This window comes from Doryrhamphus excisus, linkage group LG21 (genome assembly GCF_037039965.1).
Source record: "Doryrhamphus excisus strain RoL-2023G ecotype Guam linkage group LG21, RoL_Dexc_Guam_v1.1, whole genome shotgun sequence".
Lineage (NCBI taxonomy): Eukaryota > Metazoa > Chordata > Actinopteri > Syngnathiformes > Syngnathidae > Doryrhamphus > Doryrhamphus excisus.
In genome coordinates this window covers 3,701,083-3,720,569 of record NC_136377.1, presented here as the reverse complement: position 1 = coordinate 3,720,569, position 19,487 = coordinate 3,701,083, and the positions used below count along the sequence as shown (strand labels likewise).

General features: G+C 41.6%; 1 protein-coding gene across 1 annotated transcript in view; it reads right to left on the bottom strand.

Moving 5' to 3' along the window:
- Positions 1–6,119: 6,119 nt before the first annotated feature.
- The window catches only part of kctd16b (potassium channel tetramerization domain containing 16b), a 68,085-nt gene continuing 54,717 nt past the window's right edge, over positions 6,120–19,487 (bottom strand). Inside the window, exon 2 of the mRNA XM_078787506.1 lies at positions 6,120–7,622. Within this exon, the coding sequence (XP_078643632.1) occupies positions 7,159–7,622 (464 nt within the window). The 3' untranslated portion in view covers positions 6,120–7,158. The remainder of the gene's footprint in view (positions 7,623–19,487) is intronic.

Genomic DNA, 19,487 nt, shown 5'->3' with positions numbered 1-19,487 from the left:
TTAATAAATGTTAATTCTAAAAAGTGATATTGGATAATTCCTCACGGCACACCTGACGGTTTCTGCCGCGGCACAGTGGTTGAAAATCACTGGTCTAGAGTATGGCTTTCATCCATTGGGGGGGTGTTAACACCCTTAAATCCTTTTCCTACCGGTATTTCATAACATCTTGCACAGCAAAACATCTATTTGATGGTCAAAATCAAGAGATTCTGCCTCGTTCGGTCGGTAATGTTGTCTTTATTGCACACGTTCATGATTTGGATGATTGTTCAGATGTGTTATGTAATGATTGTAGCAGCAGTATCCTGTCCTAAATGTCCATATTTAGGAATAGATTTCCTTTGTTTGCTTTTAGCTAACAAAATGATGTGAAAATGTGCCTTTTTTTCTGTTTTTATATATTTTTTCCCCCTCAATTTCTCAGTGAGAGATGGTTTTGAGATGTAAAATTTGTTACCGATGCTTAGCCATGGAGGAATTCTACGCTCTTGTTCTGTGCGTTAACGCAAATTGAACAACACTGCCTCACATTAAGGGCTGAGGAACAGCGTCTATACTGAGATTTGTTTTCTTGTTTATATTAACACCCTTGATGTTCCGTTCCTGGGATGTTGTCATTGGAGACTGTTTGTCATAAAACGTGCTGCATCGCCTGAAGCCACGATTGGCCTTCCTTTCACCTCCATTATAACACAAACTAATACCTGGAAAATGACTTTTTATTCAACCAGCTTGCTTAGGAATTAGTTCATAAAATACACAAATTGTGTTGCAAATGACAAACCATAGGAATGAAATGCATTTGTTTGATGGCGTGTGCGCTGCGCTGGTTGCCTATTTAGGTAGCATGGATAGATTCTAATATGTGCTGTTAGCATTTAGTCACGTCGAATGATCTTCATTTATTCATTCATTTTCTACCGCTTATCTTCACAAGGGTGCTGGAGCCTATCCCAGCTGTCTCCGGGTAAGAGGCGGGGTACACCTTGGACTGGTCGCCAGCCAATCACAGGGCACATATACACCAACAACCATTCACACTCACATTCATACCTATGGACAATTTGGAGTCACTAATTAACCTAGCATGTTTTTGGAATGTGGGAGGAAACCGGAGTACCCGGAGAAAACCCACGCATGCACGGGTAGAACATGCAAACTCAAGCGTGGAATTGAACCCTGGTTTCCCAGCTGTGAGGTCTCACCCTCGGCCATCTCTGTGTGGAGTTTGCATGTTCTCCCCGTGCATGCGTGGGTTTTCTCCGGGTACTCCGGTTTCCTCCCACATTCCAAAAACATGCTAGGTTTTTTGTTCGTGTTTCTTTAACACGAACAAAGGGTTTGGTCATCCATCAGCATTGGCTTTAGCCATCTGGTTTCTGGCAAACATTTCCAAGGCAGCGGCGATAGGAACAAGCTCTGGGCTTGGTTTGATGTGTTGACATGAATTTTTTTTTTGTACTCTTTGTGGAATGTTTGCCGAGCATTTGGCTAAAAGTCCCACATGATTGACGACATGTTTGTTTACAAGTTCAGAGGAAGGCACAAGGGCCGTTTGTAGCACGTCACGGGAAGCTATTTTTTTTTTATGTTATCGGGTATGACGTCATAATTCTTCACATCGCCCCGATAATTGGACATTGAAAAATTCAGTGTAACAATAGCATAGCTGACCTTGACCTTACAGTCTTTCCCAACTATGAGTTTTTCCTCGCTCTACTGGCGACTTCTGTGATTCCAAGGCACGAGAAGGCTACTGAGCATGACAAGTATGTTTTGTGGTAGATTGATGTGTTTGTGTTTTTTTTGTTTTTTTGTATGTCGCCATGGAAGCTGGTTTCATTCAGAATGCATTTTTTGGTTTAAAGAAAAACAGGTTTGACAGCACTTCAATGCACGCTGACTGACAGTAAATGCATCATTCCCTCCCTTCCTTCCTTCCTTCCTAAATGTGCATTCGACACTCAAGGTATTCCGAATGAAAACAGCTTCTCATATCCGTTTGAGTATCAGTGAACTGTCAGCATATTCCAGCCTGACCGGAACACTATTTCAAACGTTTCATGTTTCATACATACAGTATACCACAGTAGTATACGTATATGTGATACAGTAGTTTGGGGGGGGGGGGTGTTTTATATTTCCCCATGCATCCTTAATGGAGCAACATAAAAAAACTACAATGATGGATCACATTAATGCCAGTGAGTCATATATACAATAAATCTGGGTGTTATGTACATATATAATACATTTAACATGGTTACATGTATTGTGTTTATTTACATGTGATACATTGGTAAGAGAAATCAAACCCAAGTTAAAAACACAAGTGATAATTACGGACCTTTTTGATAAATTTAAACATTATGGACAAAATAAGCATCCTTATTACACTAAAAGTCAGTAAGTATAAAAATAAGTTTTATTGTCATTCAATAATTTGTATTAACATAGCATTGTCTTTTTTAAAATAAGTATTTAATTTTGTGCTTTTTAAATATATTAAATGCTTTTCATAAGTTTTATTAAATCATTTCATGAAAGTAAGCCTGCGTATTTTATGCTAATGAGGTATGTTTTCTACATTTGACATATACGCTGTAAATCCGCTACGGTGCTAACATTACACTCACATCATGTTGGGTTAGCCTATTTGCTGGCTGGGACAAAGACCAAATTTACAATTCCCACACCTGCCGTTGACTGATAGTTGGCAGAGCTAGAGGTTTTGTTTTAGAAGTGTAGTGAAGCCTGTTGTATACATGGGGTGGGCTGATCTAGCAAGGGGCAGCTCAGAGGCGATGTCGAACACAAGAAAGACCGTAAACCTTGCAATCCTACATAAACTCCATCCTACTTTTCCAGCGTTACTCGTTAGCGCCGATGACTTGGATGCTTATTTTCATCGGAGATCAACAATCTGAAAAGAAAGACCATAAACCTTGCAATCCTACATAAACTCCATCCTACATTTTCAGCGTCACTCATTAGCGCCAATCACTTGGATGCTTATTTTCATCGGAGTTCAACAATCCGACATGAAAGACCATAAACCTTGCAATCCGACGTAAACTCCATCCTACTTTTCCAGCGTCACTCTTTAGCGCCGATGACTTGGATGCTTATTTTCATCAGAGTTCAATAATTCAACATAAAAGACCATAAACCTTGCAATCCTATGTAAACTCCATCCTATGTTTCCAGCGTCACTCGTTAGCGACGATGACTTGGATGCTTATTTTCATCGGAGATCAACAATCTGACAAGAAAGACCGTAAACCTTGCAATCCTACGTAAACTCCATCCTATGTTTCCAGCGTCACTCGTTAGCGGCGATGACTTGGATGCTTATTTTCATCGGAGATCAACAATCTGACAGGAAAGACCGTAAACCTTGCAATCCTAAGTAAACTCCAACCCTACTTTTCCAGTGTTGCTCGTTAGCGCAGATGACTTGGATGCTTATTTTCATCAGAGTTCAATAATTCAACATGAAAGACCATAAACCTTGCAATCCTATGTAAACTCCATCCTATGTTTCCAGCGTCACTCGTTAGCGCAGATGACTTGGATGCTTATTTTCATCAGAGTTCAACAATTCAACATGAAAGACCATAAACCTTGCAATCCTACTTAAACTCCAACCCTACTTTTCCAGCGTTACTTGTTACCGCAGATGACTTGGATGATTATTTTCATCGGAGTTCAACAATTCAACATGAAAGACCGTAAACCTTGCAATCCTATGCCGATGACTGGACGCTTATTTTCATTGGAGTTCAACAATTCAACACCTGATCAAACTTACTTAAGATTTGTCCGATCAAAACACAATCACAACATATTAGCATCCACTTCACTACTTTCTGAATCTGCACTCTTAAGCATCATGGGAACTGTAGTTCCTTTAACCATCACTTAACCTCAGCAAGAATTTTCAGTACTCGTTCCATCAATAGGGGTTCTGGTCAGGTTCATTAATAACTGTAAACAAGAACCACATATCAGTGTTGCCACCGGAGCCCCTCATCAATAACTATTGATCACCTTGTCAGTAGAGAACATCAGCGTATGCGCCGGTAACGCTAGCAAGGGTTGTATCTTGTCTAAAGTGTTGTTGTACAAATGTTTTAATGGCTTAATGAATCCACGGTCTTTATTTGAGCTGTTGATGATGTAATAAACACATGTAATATAAAGTGAAACATTTGTGTGGGTGTGCTCCATCAGAGCTTTTATTGAACTTGTGTATTTCTCTGTGATTTGACCATCAAAACCTTCACTTTATTGCCCATCTCGGAAATTGCTCTGCAGAAGCCAAAGCAATTCACAGCAATGTGATTCACTCGGGGGCGCCTTTTGCAGTAGAACTCATATTGGAAAAGGGGTGGGGGTGGGGTGGGTATTCATTTGTGCGCTGATGAAATTGCAGCAATTCCATTCCTTCTGATGTAAGCAAATGCAAATAAATACAATAAAATAAAATAGTAACATGTACCCACGCAGCACTATATTCATAGTAAGACCACCAATGTTGACCTATAGGCCACATAGTTACCCCCATAGCTAACCACTGCACACAAATGGGTGACAATAATTAAAAACCTGCATGCTGACAATATTGCCTTCTATTATTTTTCTGACAATTCCCCAAAATCTTAGATTGACTTGGAATTTTTCAAGCAACTCAATTAGCTTTACAAAACACCCAATAGCCACATTTACATGAGTTTTTCTCTTTCCGAATGACCTTTCCGAAAGCAATGGTATACATGGAAAGGAATATTCCAATCTCTTGTCTACATGCGCCGCTATAATCAACCGGAATAGTCAATGGGTCATGCGCAGTAAAACGTAAACATCAACATCACGTGATACCGACTTCCTTGAGTTTTTCTTTCACTTGTTGGAATAACTCCGTATTGCCAGTTTTTCCTTCGTCCAGTCTTGAAATTTAGTTTGAATCAAAAACGTCTGGATCTGCGTGTTACGCAGATACGTCATATCTCAGCATTCGCTGAAAGAACGCCCCCGGGAACAGGAAAAGATAAAGTTCAATCTTGCTAATATTTTATAATGAAACTCGCCACATTTACTTATTTACTTATCCATCCATTTACTTATCATTCATTTTCTACCGCTTTTCCTCACAAGGGTCGCAGGGGGTGCTGAAGCCTATCCCAGCTGTCTTCATTACTAACGGTACTAAATTCATCACACAGCAACTTAACAAAATATACTGTATGTAAATTTTTATCCATTTCTTATGCCGCTAATTCTCACTAGGGTTACGGCTATGCTGGAGCCTATCCCAACTTTTTGTACACCCTGGACTGGTGGCCAGCCAATCACAGGGCACATATAGACAAACAACCATTCACACTCACATTCATACCTATGGACAATTTGGAGTTGCTAATTAACCTAGCATGTTTTTGGAATTTTGTGGGAGGAAACCGGAGTACCCGGAGAAAACCCACGCATGCACGGGGAGAACATGCAAAACTCCACACAGAGATGGTCGAGGGTGGAATTGAACCCTGGTCTCCTAGCTGTGAGGTCTGCACGCTAACCACTCGACCACCGTGCAGCCCAAACGTTTTATATAGATATATATTTTCTTTTTTAATAAAACTGGACTTGTGAATAAAGTATAGAAGGGTTTAGATTCAGTTCCACAGATGGCGCTAATGCACACGAAAGCTGCTTGCCAACCGCCAATAAACAACAGAAGAAGAAAAACACCACGTAGAAGAACGCAGTCTGACAACTTTCCGTTTAAGCGTGTACAAGATACCTCAATCTGATTGGTTAAAGGAATATTCCACCCCTGTGAATCCGATTATATATTCATTCGGGTTGGCACTTTTCTTTCGGAATGAGGTTAGATTTTTTCCATTTGAGCAAATAAACCGAATGGAATTGGAATATTTGGGTCCATGTTTATGTGGCTAATGTTGCCTGCTATTATTTTTCTCGGACAAATTCCCCAAAATCTCAGATTGACTTGGAATTTTTCAAGCAACTCAATTCGCTTTACAAAACACACACTGTAACCAGATTTGGCCGCCGAAGACCAGGTCGCCTACGCACCCGCCCTTGACCGCCCGGACCCTTATGCTTGCCCCCGTAGGTGGTGGGTCTACGAGGGGTAGATCCCGTGTGGCTTCTTTGGGCTGGGCCCGGCCGGGCTCCACGGGTGAAGGCCTGACCACCAGGCGCTCGCCTGCAAGCCCCTCCCCCGGGCCTGGCTCCAGGGTGAGGCCCCAGACGCCTCCCTGGTGAGGTGTTCCGGGCATGCCCAACCGGGAAAAGGCCTTAGGGCAGACCTAGGAGGGACTATGTCTCACAGCTGGCCTGGGAACGCCTTGGTGTCCTCCCAGTGGAGCTGGAGGAGGTGGCCGGGGACCGGGAAGTCTGGGCTTCCCTACTAAGACTGCTGCCCCCGCGACCCGGACCCGGATAAGCGGAGGAAAATGGATGGATGGATGGATGGACACTGTAACCAAAATTTGGTAGACAACTTTAGGGGCTGCCATCACCTTTGTGGAGGGTGAGACTTTTGTTGAATGATGACAAAACATTGTCGTCATTGTCGCTATTTTACATTTAAGCTAACTTTTGAGTTATTATTTAGTATAACTGCATTATAATTTACTTTAACTAATACAGATTATTGATTTAACAGTTTTTCCAAAAAATACTGTTACCCATGTGATTCTCTTTGCTGCTGCTTTTTGTGACGTGAGAGGAAATGATGATGCATTCGTGTGCTTATCTGAGTAACACTCCAGCGTCAACATTAGTGAGTCGTTCTCCCGGTTCGTTCGTCTTCTCGCTTGCTTTGGTCCTCTGGTAAATTATTCAAAGAAGTGAATGGTTGAGCGAGATAACAGCACATATCGAAGTGAGTGGCTTGGAAGTAAATGCACACACGCATACGTTACATACATACGTTACATACATACGTTACGTCAATAAGAGAACAGTCTGGTTTTTAATGCTTCTCTCGAGCTTTGCCGTGTTGTAGCTGTTCAACCGACTGGTATAAAGGTGAGTGAGTGATTTTAATTATCTCCGTCTTTTGCTGTCACGAGGAAAATAAACGTGTAAACAGATCCTTTGGCCCTCGAGGGTGCGTTTGCAGTGTGCTCAGAGACGATATTTTCTCAACAAGTCCGCCTGCCACATGTACTTCCTCTCGGGAAACCTCTCAGGGATTTTGATCTTACGGAAGTCCTGAATGCACTTTTGCAGCTCTTCCTCTACCGTCAGCTTCTCTTTGGGCGGCCTCTTCTTGCACGCGTTGCTGTCACGCGAAGTCGACGTCAGCGTACGTAGGAGATCGCTTTTCCTTCGTTGCTCCGACTGCTGGAGCCTGGCGACCGGGCCCTTTTTCAGCGGCCTGTCCAGGGTTTGGACGTTAGCGTGAGGGTGTGGTTGGCGGCTGACGGGGCCGCAGATGACCGTCCCCTGCGGCGAGCTGGCCTCAGATTGGCTCTCCGAACTGGACGTGGAGAGCTCGTTGAAAGAGGTGCCGCTTTCGCCGTCGCCTTCGCCTTTGTGGTTCTTACAGCAGCAGTCGCAGGGAGGGGACGACCAACGTGATGGACCACCTGGAGACCAAAAAGAAGACATTAAATGTCTGCTATTATGCACGCTGAACTTTCTAATGATATTCTAACAGTAGTATGTGGCCGATAAATGAAAAAGAAGACGATATGTTCGATAACGTGTCTGTTTTCCTCGTCTCTCGCCTCAAAACAGAGAGAGAGTTCACTGTGTATTGGTTCAGCACCCGGAAGCCTCATAGAACAATGGCGAACAGAGTGAGAACAGAGTCATACAGTCGCTTAGACTCCGTGGAGGGAAGTAAAGTATTAAAAGTTAGGAGGGAAAAAGATGTTTGCTAAGCCAAATTCCATAACCTCCGTGTGGGAATATTTTGGGCATATGAAGCCCATCGACACAAACGAGCCAGTATGCCAAATTTTTCAAAAGTATTCGAAAGTGGTAGCAACATAAAGGGCAACAAATCAAACCTGGCCAGACCCAATTCACCCAAAAAAACAACACATCAAGACAATCACTGAGACAAACAACCATTCACACTCACATTCATACCTATGGACAATTTGGAGTCGCTAATTAACCTAGCATGTTTTTGGAATGTGGGAGGAAACCGGAGTACCCGGAGAAAACCCACGCATGCACGGGTAGAACATGCAAACTCCACACAGAGATGGTCGGGGGTGGAATTGAACTCGGGTCTCCTAGCTAACCACTCGTCCGCCATGCAGCCTGACTGAGACATTTGGTAAATAACAATGTAATAGCGCTAAATTGTGTGTAAGCACAGAAAGACATCGCAAAAGAAAGGCGGCTGAGTTGAAAAGCCAGCATTTCAAGAAATGCTGCAAACGTTGGAAAGCACGGATTGCCTGTGAGAAAACACACATCACAAACGGCAATATTATGATATACTGTAAAACTATTGATTTATTACCAAATAAATCACTGTTATGTTAATATATATATATCATTCATTCATTTTCTACTGCTTTTTCATCACGAGGGTAGCGGGGGATGCTGGAGCCTATCCCAGCTGTCTTTGGGCGAGAGGCGGGGTACACCCTGGACTGGTGGCCAGCCAATCACAGGGCACATATGGACAAACAACCATTCACACTCACATTCATACCTATGGACAATTTGGAGTCACTAATTAACCTAGCATGTTTTTGGAATGTGGGAGGAAACCGGAGTACCCGGAGAAAACCCACAAACGCACGAGGAGAACATGCAAACTCCACACAGAGATGGCCGAGGGTGGAATTGAACTCGGGTCTCCAAGCTGTGAGGCCTGCGCGCTAACATACATACATTTGGTAAATAAAAATGTAATAGCGCTAAATTGTGTATGAGCACAGAAAGACATCGCAAAAGAAAAGCCAGCATTTCAAGAAATGCTGCAAACGTTGGAAAGCACAAATTGCCTGTGAGAAAACACAAACGACAATATTATGATATAATGTAAAACTATTGATTTATTTACCAAATAAATCACTGTTATATATATAAAATTTTTTAAAGTTTTCAAAAGTTTCCAAAAATGTTGACAACATCGGTTTGTGGTCCAATAAACATTTCCAAATGCACCTGCATTATTTTGTTACACTTCCAGTCAAATTATTTTTCATTGTAAACTTAAAACTTGACTCTTAAAACTACAATTCTTGGAAAAGTTTTACTTTTGCACAGCACACTTGCTCATCGAGAACCTGACAGCAAACGAAAGTAAGAAAGCAGACAATGAGAAAACAGTCATTGCATCCTTCTCAAACAAAGTGACCCAAACATCAGGGAAAACTGGCTTTCTTCCAGTTTAATCATAGCAGGGTGCAGACTGGCAAGCTTGTATTGTTGGTAAAATTGCAATCATGTATCTATGTTGTCATCGGAAATCTCTATAAAAAAACTGTAATACTAGCCTGTAAATGGAAGACATCATGGAGTTGGCTTCATTTTAGAACAAAATCTCTTTTGCATTTTTCCGAGTTTTGCTTGAAAAATAAAATGTTTAATTGAAGAAACAGTCCCACGACACAGTAACTTTTATTAACGGTACGCATATTCAGTGGTTTGACTTTTATGGTAGAGAGAACACATCCATTTCCTTTTCGACTTGAAATTAGATATTGCAAAGTTTGTTATGAAGATAATTTTTAATGAACGAAGCACTCAAGAGTATGAACAATATGTGCTTTGCATAATTTAACCACTGCTGGGGTTATGATAACATTTCAGAGGGGGGTGTGAAATATGAGTGATACAATTACGATTGAACCGTTTTTTTTATGTTTAAATGAATAATAAGTACTCTATCCTAAATGATAGGAGTGTAACTGTAAATGCACATATCATTTGGAACGGTACTGAAGTGAACAAATATAATACATCCTTTGACGGGAGGTTAGTGATAGTGCCAAGGAGAAGCCAGTACTTGAAAACCCCCTTCCGTAGTTAAATTCTATTATCTGGTAATGGTTTAATTTCATTTGAACATGCATCAGATTACAATTGAATGCATCACATAATCAGTTCACAGTTCCACATGTCCAAAAGGAGTAGGAAGAAGCAAACCTTAAGCAAAATTAAATCCTACCCCTCCATCTGGTACTTTTACAATCAGTAACTGTTACATTTGTTCACTTCCTGCTTTCCATAATACAGTTTAAGGTTTTTTTTTAATAATTTACCTCATACCGAAGTACTCATATTGTCTAAATACAGTGGTCCAAATATTGTCCAAATACAAATACAGTGGTGCCTTGGTTAACACCATAAATCCATTCCAGAACGTACGACTTCAACCAAAACGGACTCTATCCAAAGCAAATCTTACCAAAAAAAAAAAAGTAAATCCAATGAATCCGTTCCAGACACCCAAAAACGACACTCTTAAACTGTAAAATTCTGAGCCTTTTCTTTTGTGCGGTCTGTGTGTGTTATGTTGTGTATCTCCCTACAACTTTGATATATAAACAAACATGTTGTCTTTTTCTAAGAGTGGAACCAGCGGCCCACGTGTGTGATTATGGCGCCATAAACACACAAGCAGGCAAACGTAAGCCAAGGCAAAATCTTTGCAAAGATTTTGGATGTTAACCAAAAAAAAAAAACGTGCTAACAGGGGCGGATGTTAACCAAGGCACTGTAATATATGAATAAATAACATAACTGTCATTTTTATTGCCCATGGAGTCCCGTTTATCAGAATCTGTTTGTTTTTTTTTTTTTTTTAAGTTTTAAATTTTGTAATTTTTTTGTCCCGTACCGAAATTCGAGCTGATACGACCATACAATGACATTATGATCTGTGATATATTAATATTAATAGTCCAAAAATTATGATACCATATCATGATATAGTAAAGGAAATATTGCACATCATCATCGTTCACTCTGTGAAGTTGTGGAATTTTCCGTTTGTGACACGTATTTTCTTGCAGGCCATTCATACTGTCTGTCAAACATTTGCAGCATTTCTTGAAATGAATTCTTTACCCCGCCTCTCGCCCGAAGACAGCTGGGATAGGCTCCAGCACCCCCCGCGACCCTCGTGAGGATAAGCGGTAGAAAATGAATGAATGAATGAATGAAAAAGATGGGGTACTGTCGCGACCATAAGCAGCGTCAATCTGAAAATCAACTCTGAACCCCCGACATCACTTCCTGTCCTCCTCTCATCTGGCCACTAGGTGTCACTAATAACATGCACCAGACTTGACCACCAATGGTTAATGGTTGTTTTATTCTTATATGATTATTCATCTCACAACAGGCACAATAATAACATAATAATAATAGTCATCATAATAATGATACAGGCTACTGTTGAGGCCGTACCCGACACCACTTCCTGTCCACAAATCGGGAAAATATTTATTATTAACAACCTTATTTATGCCTTAAATGGCTTAGTTTTTCTAATTATATCAACTTTATTGGGTAATATGAGTGTAAATGTGACTGTAGGGGTGTTATATTGTGTCTAGAAGGCTCTAGTAATTTTTACAAAGTCATAAACAGGTTTTATACATTCTAACGTACTTCAAGCAGTTTTATCGTTTGCATTTTGTTGCCTCACTGTATGAATAACGAGTTATGTACCAAACCATAATTATTATTGTTGAAAAATATTCCAATATGGGACAAGAGTTTTCCTTCCTTCTCAATCATAATTTACATTTTGACAACTGCTTGCTTCCAACTTTGTGGGAACATATTGAGGAAGGCTCTTTTCTTTTTCTTACACATGCTTGAATGAGTTTTTGACAAAGAGTCTTTTTCTGCATGGACGCCCCCCCCCCCAAAAAAAAAAAATCCCACAGAAACTTCCCAGTTGAGTGGATGCTGCATATTTTTGTTCTATCATTCCCCGACTGTAAAATCATTGGGCGCAGTTCTCTCCCTGACGCATCCAAACACGGCTTTCCATGTTAATTAAACCGCAGCGATCAAAGGCGGCGGCAGCGCTCGCTGACTGTATTTAATTAGTACAGACAGTTACAAACAACCAGGAAGAACCTTAGCGAACATTTAAATGTTATGAGATGAAGGCTGGGACACACCCAATGAAAAACATGTCAGTCTTATAATAAACGACACATTAATTAATTGTATCGTGAAACAAAATTCCATGAGTAGAGCGATGCATGCTTTGTTTCGGATGTGTGATGTCCGTTCCGGCCCTCTGCTCGATGTACTGCACCCACGTAATTGCTCTTTGAAAAATGGGCTTCGGAAAAGTTAAAACTGCCAGGAGCCAATTTGCTTGTCCGGATGAAAATGAATAGGTTGGGATTTTGCCACCCGTCGATATCAAACTTGATGAATGTCATTGTGATTAAGCTCGAGTGCGGAATGATTACACTCAGCTCTTTAGTTTAACTCTCGTCAATTCTGACTGCTGTACTTTGAAATTGAACGTAAGGCACGCTCGTGAGGTGGATTTCCCCATCAAAGCTTTAGTAGATTCTTGACAAATTGACTGGAAATAAATTCAATCTGAGACATTTGCAGGAGCGTTAAATCTAATCGGCGCTAACTGAGGTAGGTGAGGAAAAAAATCCAACTGAAAGTTTTATGCATCCCTGTGCTGCTACACGGGTGTAATTAGGACTCTCTCATCATCAGTATGCAGTGCTGATGCATCATCATAGCGCATCACGTCAGCGGTAAAACCAATTTACCCTGCTAATTGAAGTCAGGGGCGAACACACACCAAAAAAAAAAAAAAAAAAAGCATGTGAATGTCTGCAAGCTTTCTCCTCCGCTGTGTACACAGTACATTTATAATAACTGGCTAATTGAAGTGCAAATTAGGTGACTGTGTTTGCTTTCATTATTTACCTTTCGGGTTTCTCATTGCCCTGCAAGGTAAGATATCAGTTCAAATCAACAAAAAGCTACATTGATATTAATCATTAAATGACTCCGGAGAAATTTTGTTCCACTATCTTCTCCGGCTCCTTTCTAGCAACCCCTCAGGAAAATCGGAAAACAAATATTTACCATCAAGCTTTCCTCAAACTTTTAGAGAAGGACTTATAGAATGAAATTCCGGAATTTAGACAGTCTGCCGTTGAAGTTATTAACTTTGAAATATCCGCCAGAAGAAACACGTTAATGTCAGACATGCTGTACGTCCACGTGGTACCATCAAGTCCGGTTTCTGAGCTCCACGGCGCCAACAGTGCTACTGACAAAGTGTGTCCGACATTGAGTGCTGCACTGTTGAATTCATAATAACTGGCTAATTGAAGTGCAAATTAGGTGACTGTGTTTGCTTTCATTATTTACCTTTCGGGTTTCTCATTGCCCTGCAAGGTAAGATATCAGTTCAAATCAACAAAAAGCTACATTGATATTAATCATTAAATGACTCCGGAGATATTTTGTTCCACTATATCCTCCAAAATAAAAATAAGAAAATAGGAAGACAAATATTTACCATCGGGCTTTCCTCAAACTTTTAGAGAAGGACTTATAGAATGAAATTCCGGAATTTTGACAGTCTGCCGTTGAAGTTATTAACTTCAAAATATCTGCCAAACTCTGCCAAATATCCAGAAGAAACACGTTAATGTCAGACATGCTGTACGTCCACGCGGTACCATCAAGTCCGGTTTCTGAGCTCCACGGCGCCAACAGTGCCTCTGACAAAGTGTGTCCGACATTGAGTGCTGCACTGTTGAATTCATACACTTTTCAATTAGACTTCAGTCGTTTATTATCAACTCCTATACCCACTTTAGTAGAAATTGGGGTTCGTTTATAGTTAGGAAGCACTTTGAGCGTGCGCCCAAGCCTTTGCCCCGGAGGTGGGCAATGTGTGGATTAAATTAAAACAAACCGTTTTGTCAGGAAGCACAAATCCAAGGAAATACAGCTGGAATAGGTGCATATTCTGGAAGATCTAGAATGCTTACTGTGCGGGTTAGTTAGTTACTTAGTCAACAACTCAATGCTCGAGGATTAGCATAATAGGTCTCCGTTAAATAGCGTGCCTCCATACCGCCACTGAAATACAGCTGGAATAGGTGCATATTCTGGAAGATCTAGAACTTTTACTGTGCGGGTTAGTTAGTTAGTCAACAACTCAATGCTCAAGGATTAGCATAATAGGTCCCTGTTAAATAGCGTGCCTCCATACCGCCACTAAAATAAGCCAAAGCTACTACAAAACAAAACATAAAGCATAAATGTCTCCTACACAGAAGATGGAGGTTTTTACCTTCATCACAACATGGAAACCTGCAACTTGAAAAATGATTAAATGAAGCATAAAAAAAGGCCAAGGAGGGGACCTTTGACAAACCCACACCAGTGAAAAGAAATTTCTGCATAGAAAATCACAGAGTTGGTGCTGCTTTGAGAATCTCAAGTGTTAAACATAATTTCATGCTGCATCGTGATGGTCAAATTATACACTTAGCATGAAAAATACTTTCATTTTCATATCACTTAAATCTGTGTTTTTCAATGTTTTTTTGAGCCACGGCACGTTTTTTTTACATTGGAAAAATCTTGTGGCACACCACTAACCAAAAATGTTCCAAAATGTCACCACGACCTCACACGTGCATCAATAAGTCTATGGGAGGAACAAGGTAGGTGTTGCCACACGGACCAATATTACATTGCTCTGCCAGTCTTTACACCACAGACACTCCACAGTAGCCACGTTTTTACATCACCACTTTTTCTCTTTCCCAATCACCTTTCGGGAAACAATGGTATCCATGGAAAGGAATATTCCAATCTCTTGTCTACATGCGCCGTGAAAATCAACCAGAATAGTCAATAGGGCATGCCCAGTAAAACATCAACATCAACATCACGTGATACCGACTTCCCCGAGTTTTTCTTTCACTTGTTGGAATAACTCCGTATTGCCAGTTTTTCGTCTGTCCAGTCTTGAAATTTAGTTTGAATCAAAAACAAACTTTGCTTAGTCCAGTGCCGATTCACTGGCCTCCATTTTTAAAAGTGAAGAACGTCTGGATCTGCGTGTTACGTCATATCTGAGCATGCGCTGAAAGAACGCACCCGGGATCAATTTAAACAGGAAAAGATCAAATTCATTCATTCATTTTCTACCACTTTTTCCTCACGAGGGTCGGTATCCCAGCTGTCTTCAGGCGAGAGGCGGGGTACACCCTGGACTGGTGGCCAGCCAATCACAGGGCACATATAGACAAACAACCATTCACACTCACATTCATACCTATGGACAATTTGGAGTCGCTAATTAACCTAGCATGTTTTTGGAATGTGGGAGGAAACCGGAGTACCCGGAGAACACCCACGCATGCACGGGGAGAACATGCAAACTCCACGCAGAGATGGCCGAGGGTAGGAATTGAACCCTGGTCTCCTAGCTGTGAGGTCTGCGCGCTAACCACTAGATCGCCGTGCCGCCCCAAGATCAAATTCAATCTTGCTAATATTTTATAATTAAACTCGGGACATATATATTTTAAATATAAATATATATTTTCTTGTGGTTCGAATGGTTAGCGCGCAGACCTCACAGCTAGGAGACCAGGGTTCAATTCCACCCTCGGCCATCTATGTGTGGAGTTTGCTTGTTCTCCTCGTGCATGCGTGGGTTTTCTCCGGGTACTCCGGTTTCCTCCCACATTCCAAAAAAAAAACATGCTAGGTTAATTGGCGACTCCAAATAGTCCATAGGTATGAATGTGAGTGTGAATGGTTGTTTGTCTATATGTGCCCTGTGATTGGCTGGCGACCAGTCCAGGGTGTATCCCGCCTCTCGCCTGAAGACAGCTAAGATAGGCTCCAGCACCCCCGCGACCCTCGTGAGGAATGAATGAATGAATGAATCAGGGAAAAACAATGGCACTTTGTTTTAATCCCAGTTCATAGTAGAAATAAAGGGGATCTATTATACTTTTCCCACTTTTCTGACCTATAAATGTAGTTAAAATGTCGTATTCTCGTGTTAAACCAAAGCCAAAGTTTCCGTTAATAAGGTTTGCGCACTTGAAAGTGAGCCTCGAAAGTAGTTTAGAATGGCTCAACATGCTCTGTTTCAAAAGGCGTGGTTAAACCGCCCCTTTGTGATGTCATAGAGGGGCGGATTTCCTTATATGGTTCGTTATGAGTCATCAGCATTTTCTGCATGCATTTTAAAATGTTCATACTTATGTGTTGGTGTGAAACTCCTGTGGGTTTCCCAATGAACTCATCACCAGTACCGCGATTACAACATTGGTTCTGTTGCGGCTGCGCTATGCTAATAATACACTCGCTAATAAATAATAAAATAATAATGTGGTTATAGATATTTATGTTTTTGGAAATAACAGCCTCTTTCCAATTATTACTTATCCTTGTAAAGGTAACAAATTGCCATAGCTATAATTAGTGTTTTTTATGGTAATACAGTATTATATTCAATTCCACCTCTCTAGTTCTCAAGTCAAATCTTCCCCTGGTCATATTGTGGCACACGGTTGACACAATGTGAATGATCCCATGCTTATGCAGTGTTGACAATGAAGCTTAAACAGACAGCTTGTGGCTTACATTTTTATCCATTATGCTTATTTCACCCCCCCCCCCACACACCCACTACAGACACCCCGTTTAAGCACGGTCACCTAATCCTTGCCGCCCTATGCAGCGTGCACAGTGACGTGAAGACTGAAAATAGGGAATTATTTTTGGCATGACGCAGAAAAAAAAAAGCAAAGGCAGATGGAAATGTATGCAGACTAGCAAAAAGCAGACGAGGCAAGCTTTAGACGGTCTAGAAACGTAAACAAAGCGCATTTCTGTCATATTGCCTGCAAGTTCTTATCCTTACCAATTCCGTTGGTGTCATCTTCATTCACGGCTCGTCAGACCTCTAAGCTAAAAGGCTAAAGTCATTTTCTCGTGCTTGACAAGCAGCCGGGATGAAATGATGCTTCCCATCAAGACCGCTGTTACTGTTCTTGGCATCTCCTTGTTATGACAGACACATTGTTCTGATAAAACTGTTGCTGCGCCAAGAGCATGGGAGTCACCTTAGTGCTGGTTTTCCTCCCAAAAACTGTAAAAAAGGAATTTGGACGCCAACATGTAAATGTATCCTATATTTTGTAACATGGTAGGACTATTATAGAACTATTATGTTCTTTTGTATTGAGTTGTGGACGCCTATAGAGCAGCTACACACAATAACCCGCACAGAAATTATTCTAAATTATTTAAATTATTTGTACAAATGACTGTTTATGCTGTACATTGTTCATATTTGATGTAATGTATTTATTCTCTACATTTTTATTTATTATTTATTATTTATTATTTATTATTTATTATTTATTATTTATTATTTATTATTTATTATTTATTATTTATTATTTATTATTTATTATTTATTATTTAATTCATTTTCGACCGCTTTTTCCTCACAAGGGTCGCGGAGGTGCTGGAGCCTATCCCAGCTGTCTTCAGGCGAGAGGCCTGGTCGCCAGCCAATCATATGGCACATATAGACAAACAACCATTCACACTCACATTGGCCAATTAACCTAGCATGTTTTTGGAATGTGGGAGGAAACCGGAGTACCCGGAGAAAACCCACGCATGCACGGGGAGAACATGCAAACTCCACACAGAGGGTGGAATCGAACCCTGGTCCTCCTAGCTGCGAGGTCTGCGCGCTAACCACTTGTCCACCGTGCCGCCCCCACAGTAAAACAGCTTACAGAATTCTAAGGTCAATGGAACCAAATCATCAACTATCAAACTTACGAGTTGCAAAGGAGATGAAAAAGAAAAATGAATGGTCAAGTAGTGATGAATAGGAAGAGGATTTATCTGATTTTTTGGGGGGGTATCATTTATCTCCGATCAACAAGGCGAGGTTGCGTGACAAAAATCAATGAAGAAGCCAATCATCCATATACTTCCACTGATGCACCCTAAGCAATCAATGCCTTAGAGGAGAGCTGGAAGAAGGGAAGGTGTGCTCTGTATAGTATATATATATATTTATGCATAAATAACATGACATAATGGAGTGCATCATATAGTTTCCGTCAAACAGTGTGGTGTGAGTAAAAGTGATAAATGGAGGATTGATCCCTTACAGATATAAAACTGGTCTTTGCAGTCGTTTTAGTGAGCCCATTCGGAAAAAAAAAAGATGGAGCCCACACGGCGGATGTTACTGCTGAGATCAATACATCAGAGCCTGGAGCAGCTGTCAGGACGTATTGTGTGTTTGTTCGCATCTGTGTGTACTATGTGTGTGTGTGTGATATAACGTTTGACAGTCATTAGACTTCAATCAGGCCTCCTGCCAACCACGCTGAGGGAAACAACATGAGCTCACATGAATCAGATACGTATGCACACTAAGAAAGATGGCGACCAAAGGGGCGGGGGGTGGGGGGCAACAGTCTGACACCTCTGATGACAGGAACAGGAACCCTAACTGACGCCAGCCTCTTTCTACCAGCCCGGGGGCGTGCAGATAATAGTGGGTCGGCCAATGTCACATGCACACTGGGGGGTGGCTCGGGGCACACACACACTCACACACACACACACACACACGGGACACTTTATTAGGTACCCCTTCACAGTTAGAGATCAAACTTGTCCCTTATTTAGTCTTATATAGTCCCTTATATAGGCATTCATTCATTCATTTTATACCGTTTTTCCTCACGACGGGGGTTGCTGGAGCCTATCCCAGCTGTCTTTGGGCATGAGGCGGGGATTGGACTGGTCGCCAGCCAATAGACACATATAGGGCACATATAGACAAACAACCATTCACACTCACATTCATACCTATGGACAATGTGGAGTCGCTAATTAACCTAGCATGTTTTTGGAATGTGGGAGGAAACCGGAGTACCCGGAGAAAACCTGTCTGTGTGCTAACCACTTGACTCCTGTGCAGCCAACATGGAAAATTCCTGAAAATTCCAAAATTTGACCCACATTTGGAATGTGAGAGAAAACCCACGCATGCACCGAGAGAACATGCAAACTCCACACAGAGATGGCCGAGGGTGGAATTGAACCCTGCTGTCCTAGCTGTGAGGTCTGCGCGCTAACCACTCGACCGTCGTGCCGCCCCGCGTGGACGGGTTGGGCGTAGGTGGGAGGAGGTCGACGGCCACCGCTGGAAACAGCGGGGGAAGAGCGCAGGAAGAGGCGTGGCACACCCTGGACTGGTGGCCAGCCAATCACAGGGCACATATAGACAAACAACCATTCACACTCACATTCATACCTATGGACAATTTGGAGTCGCTAATTAACCTAGCATGTTTTTGGAATGTGGGAGGAAACCGGAGTACCCGGAGAAAACCTACGCATGCACGGGGGAGAACATGCAAACTCCACACAGAGATGTCCGAGGGTGGAATTGAACCCTGGTCTCCTAG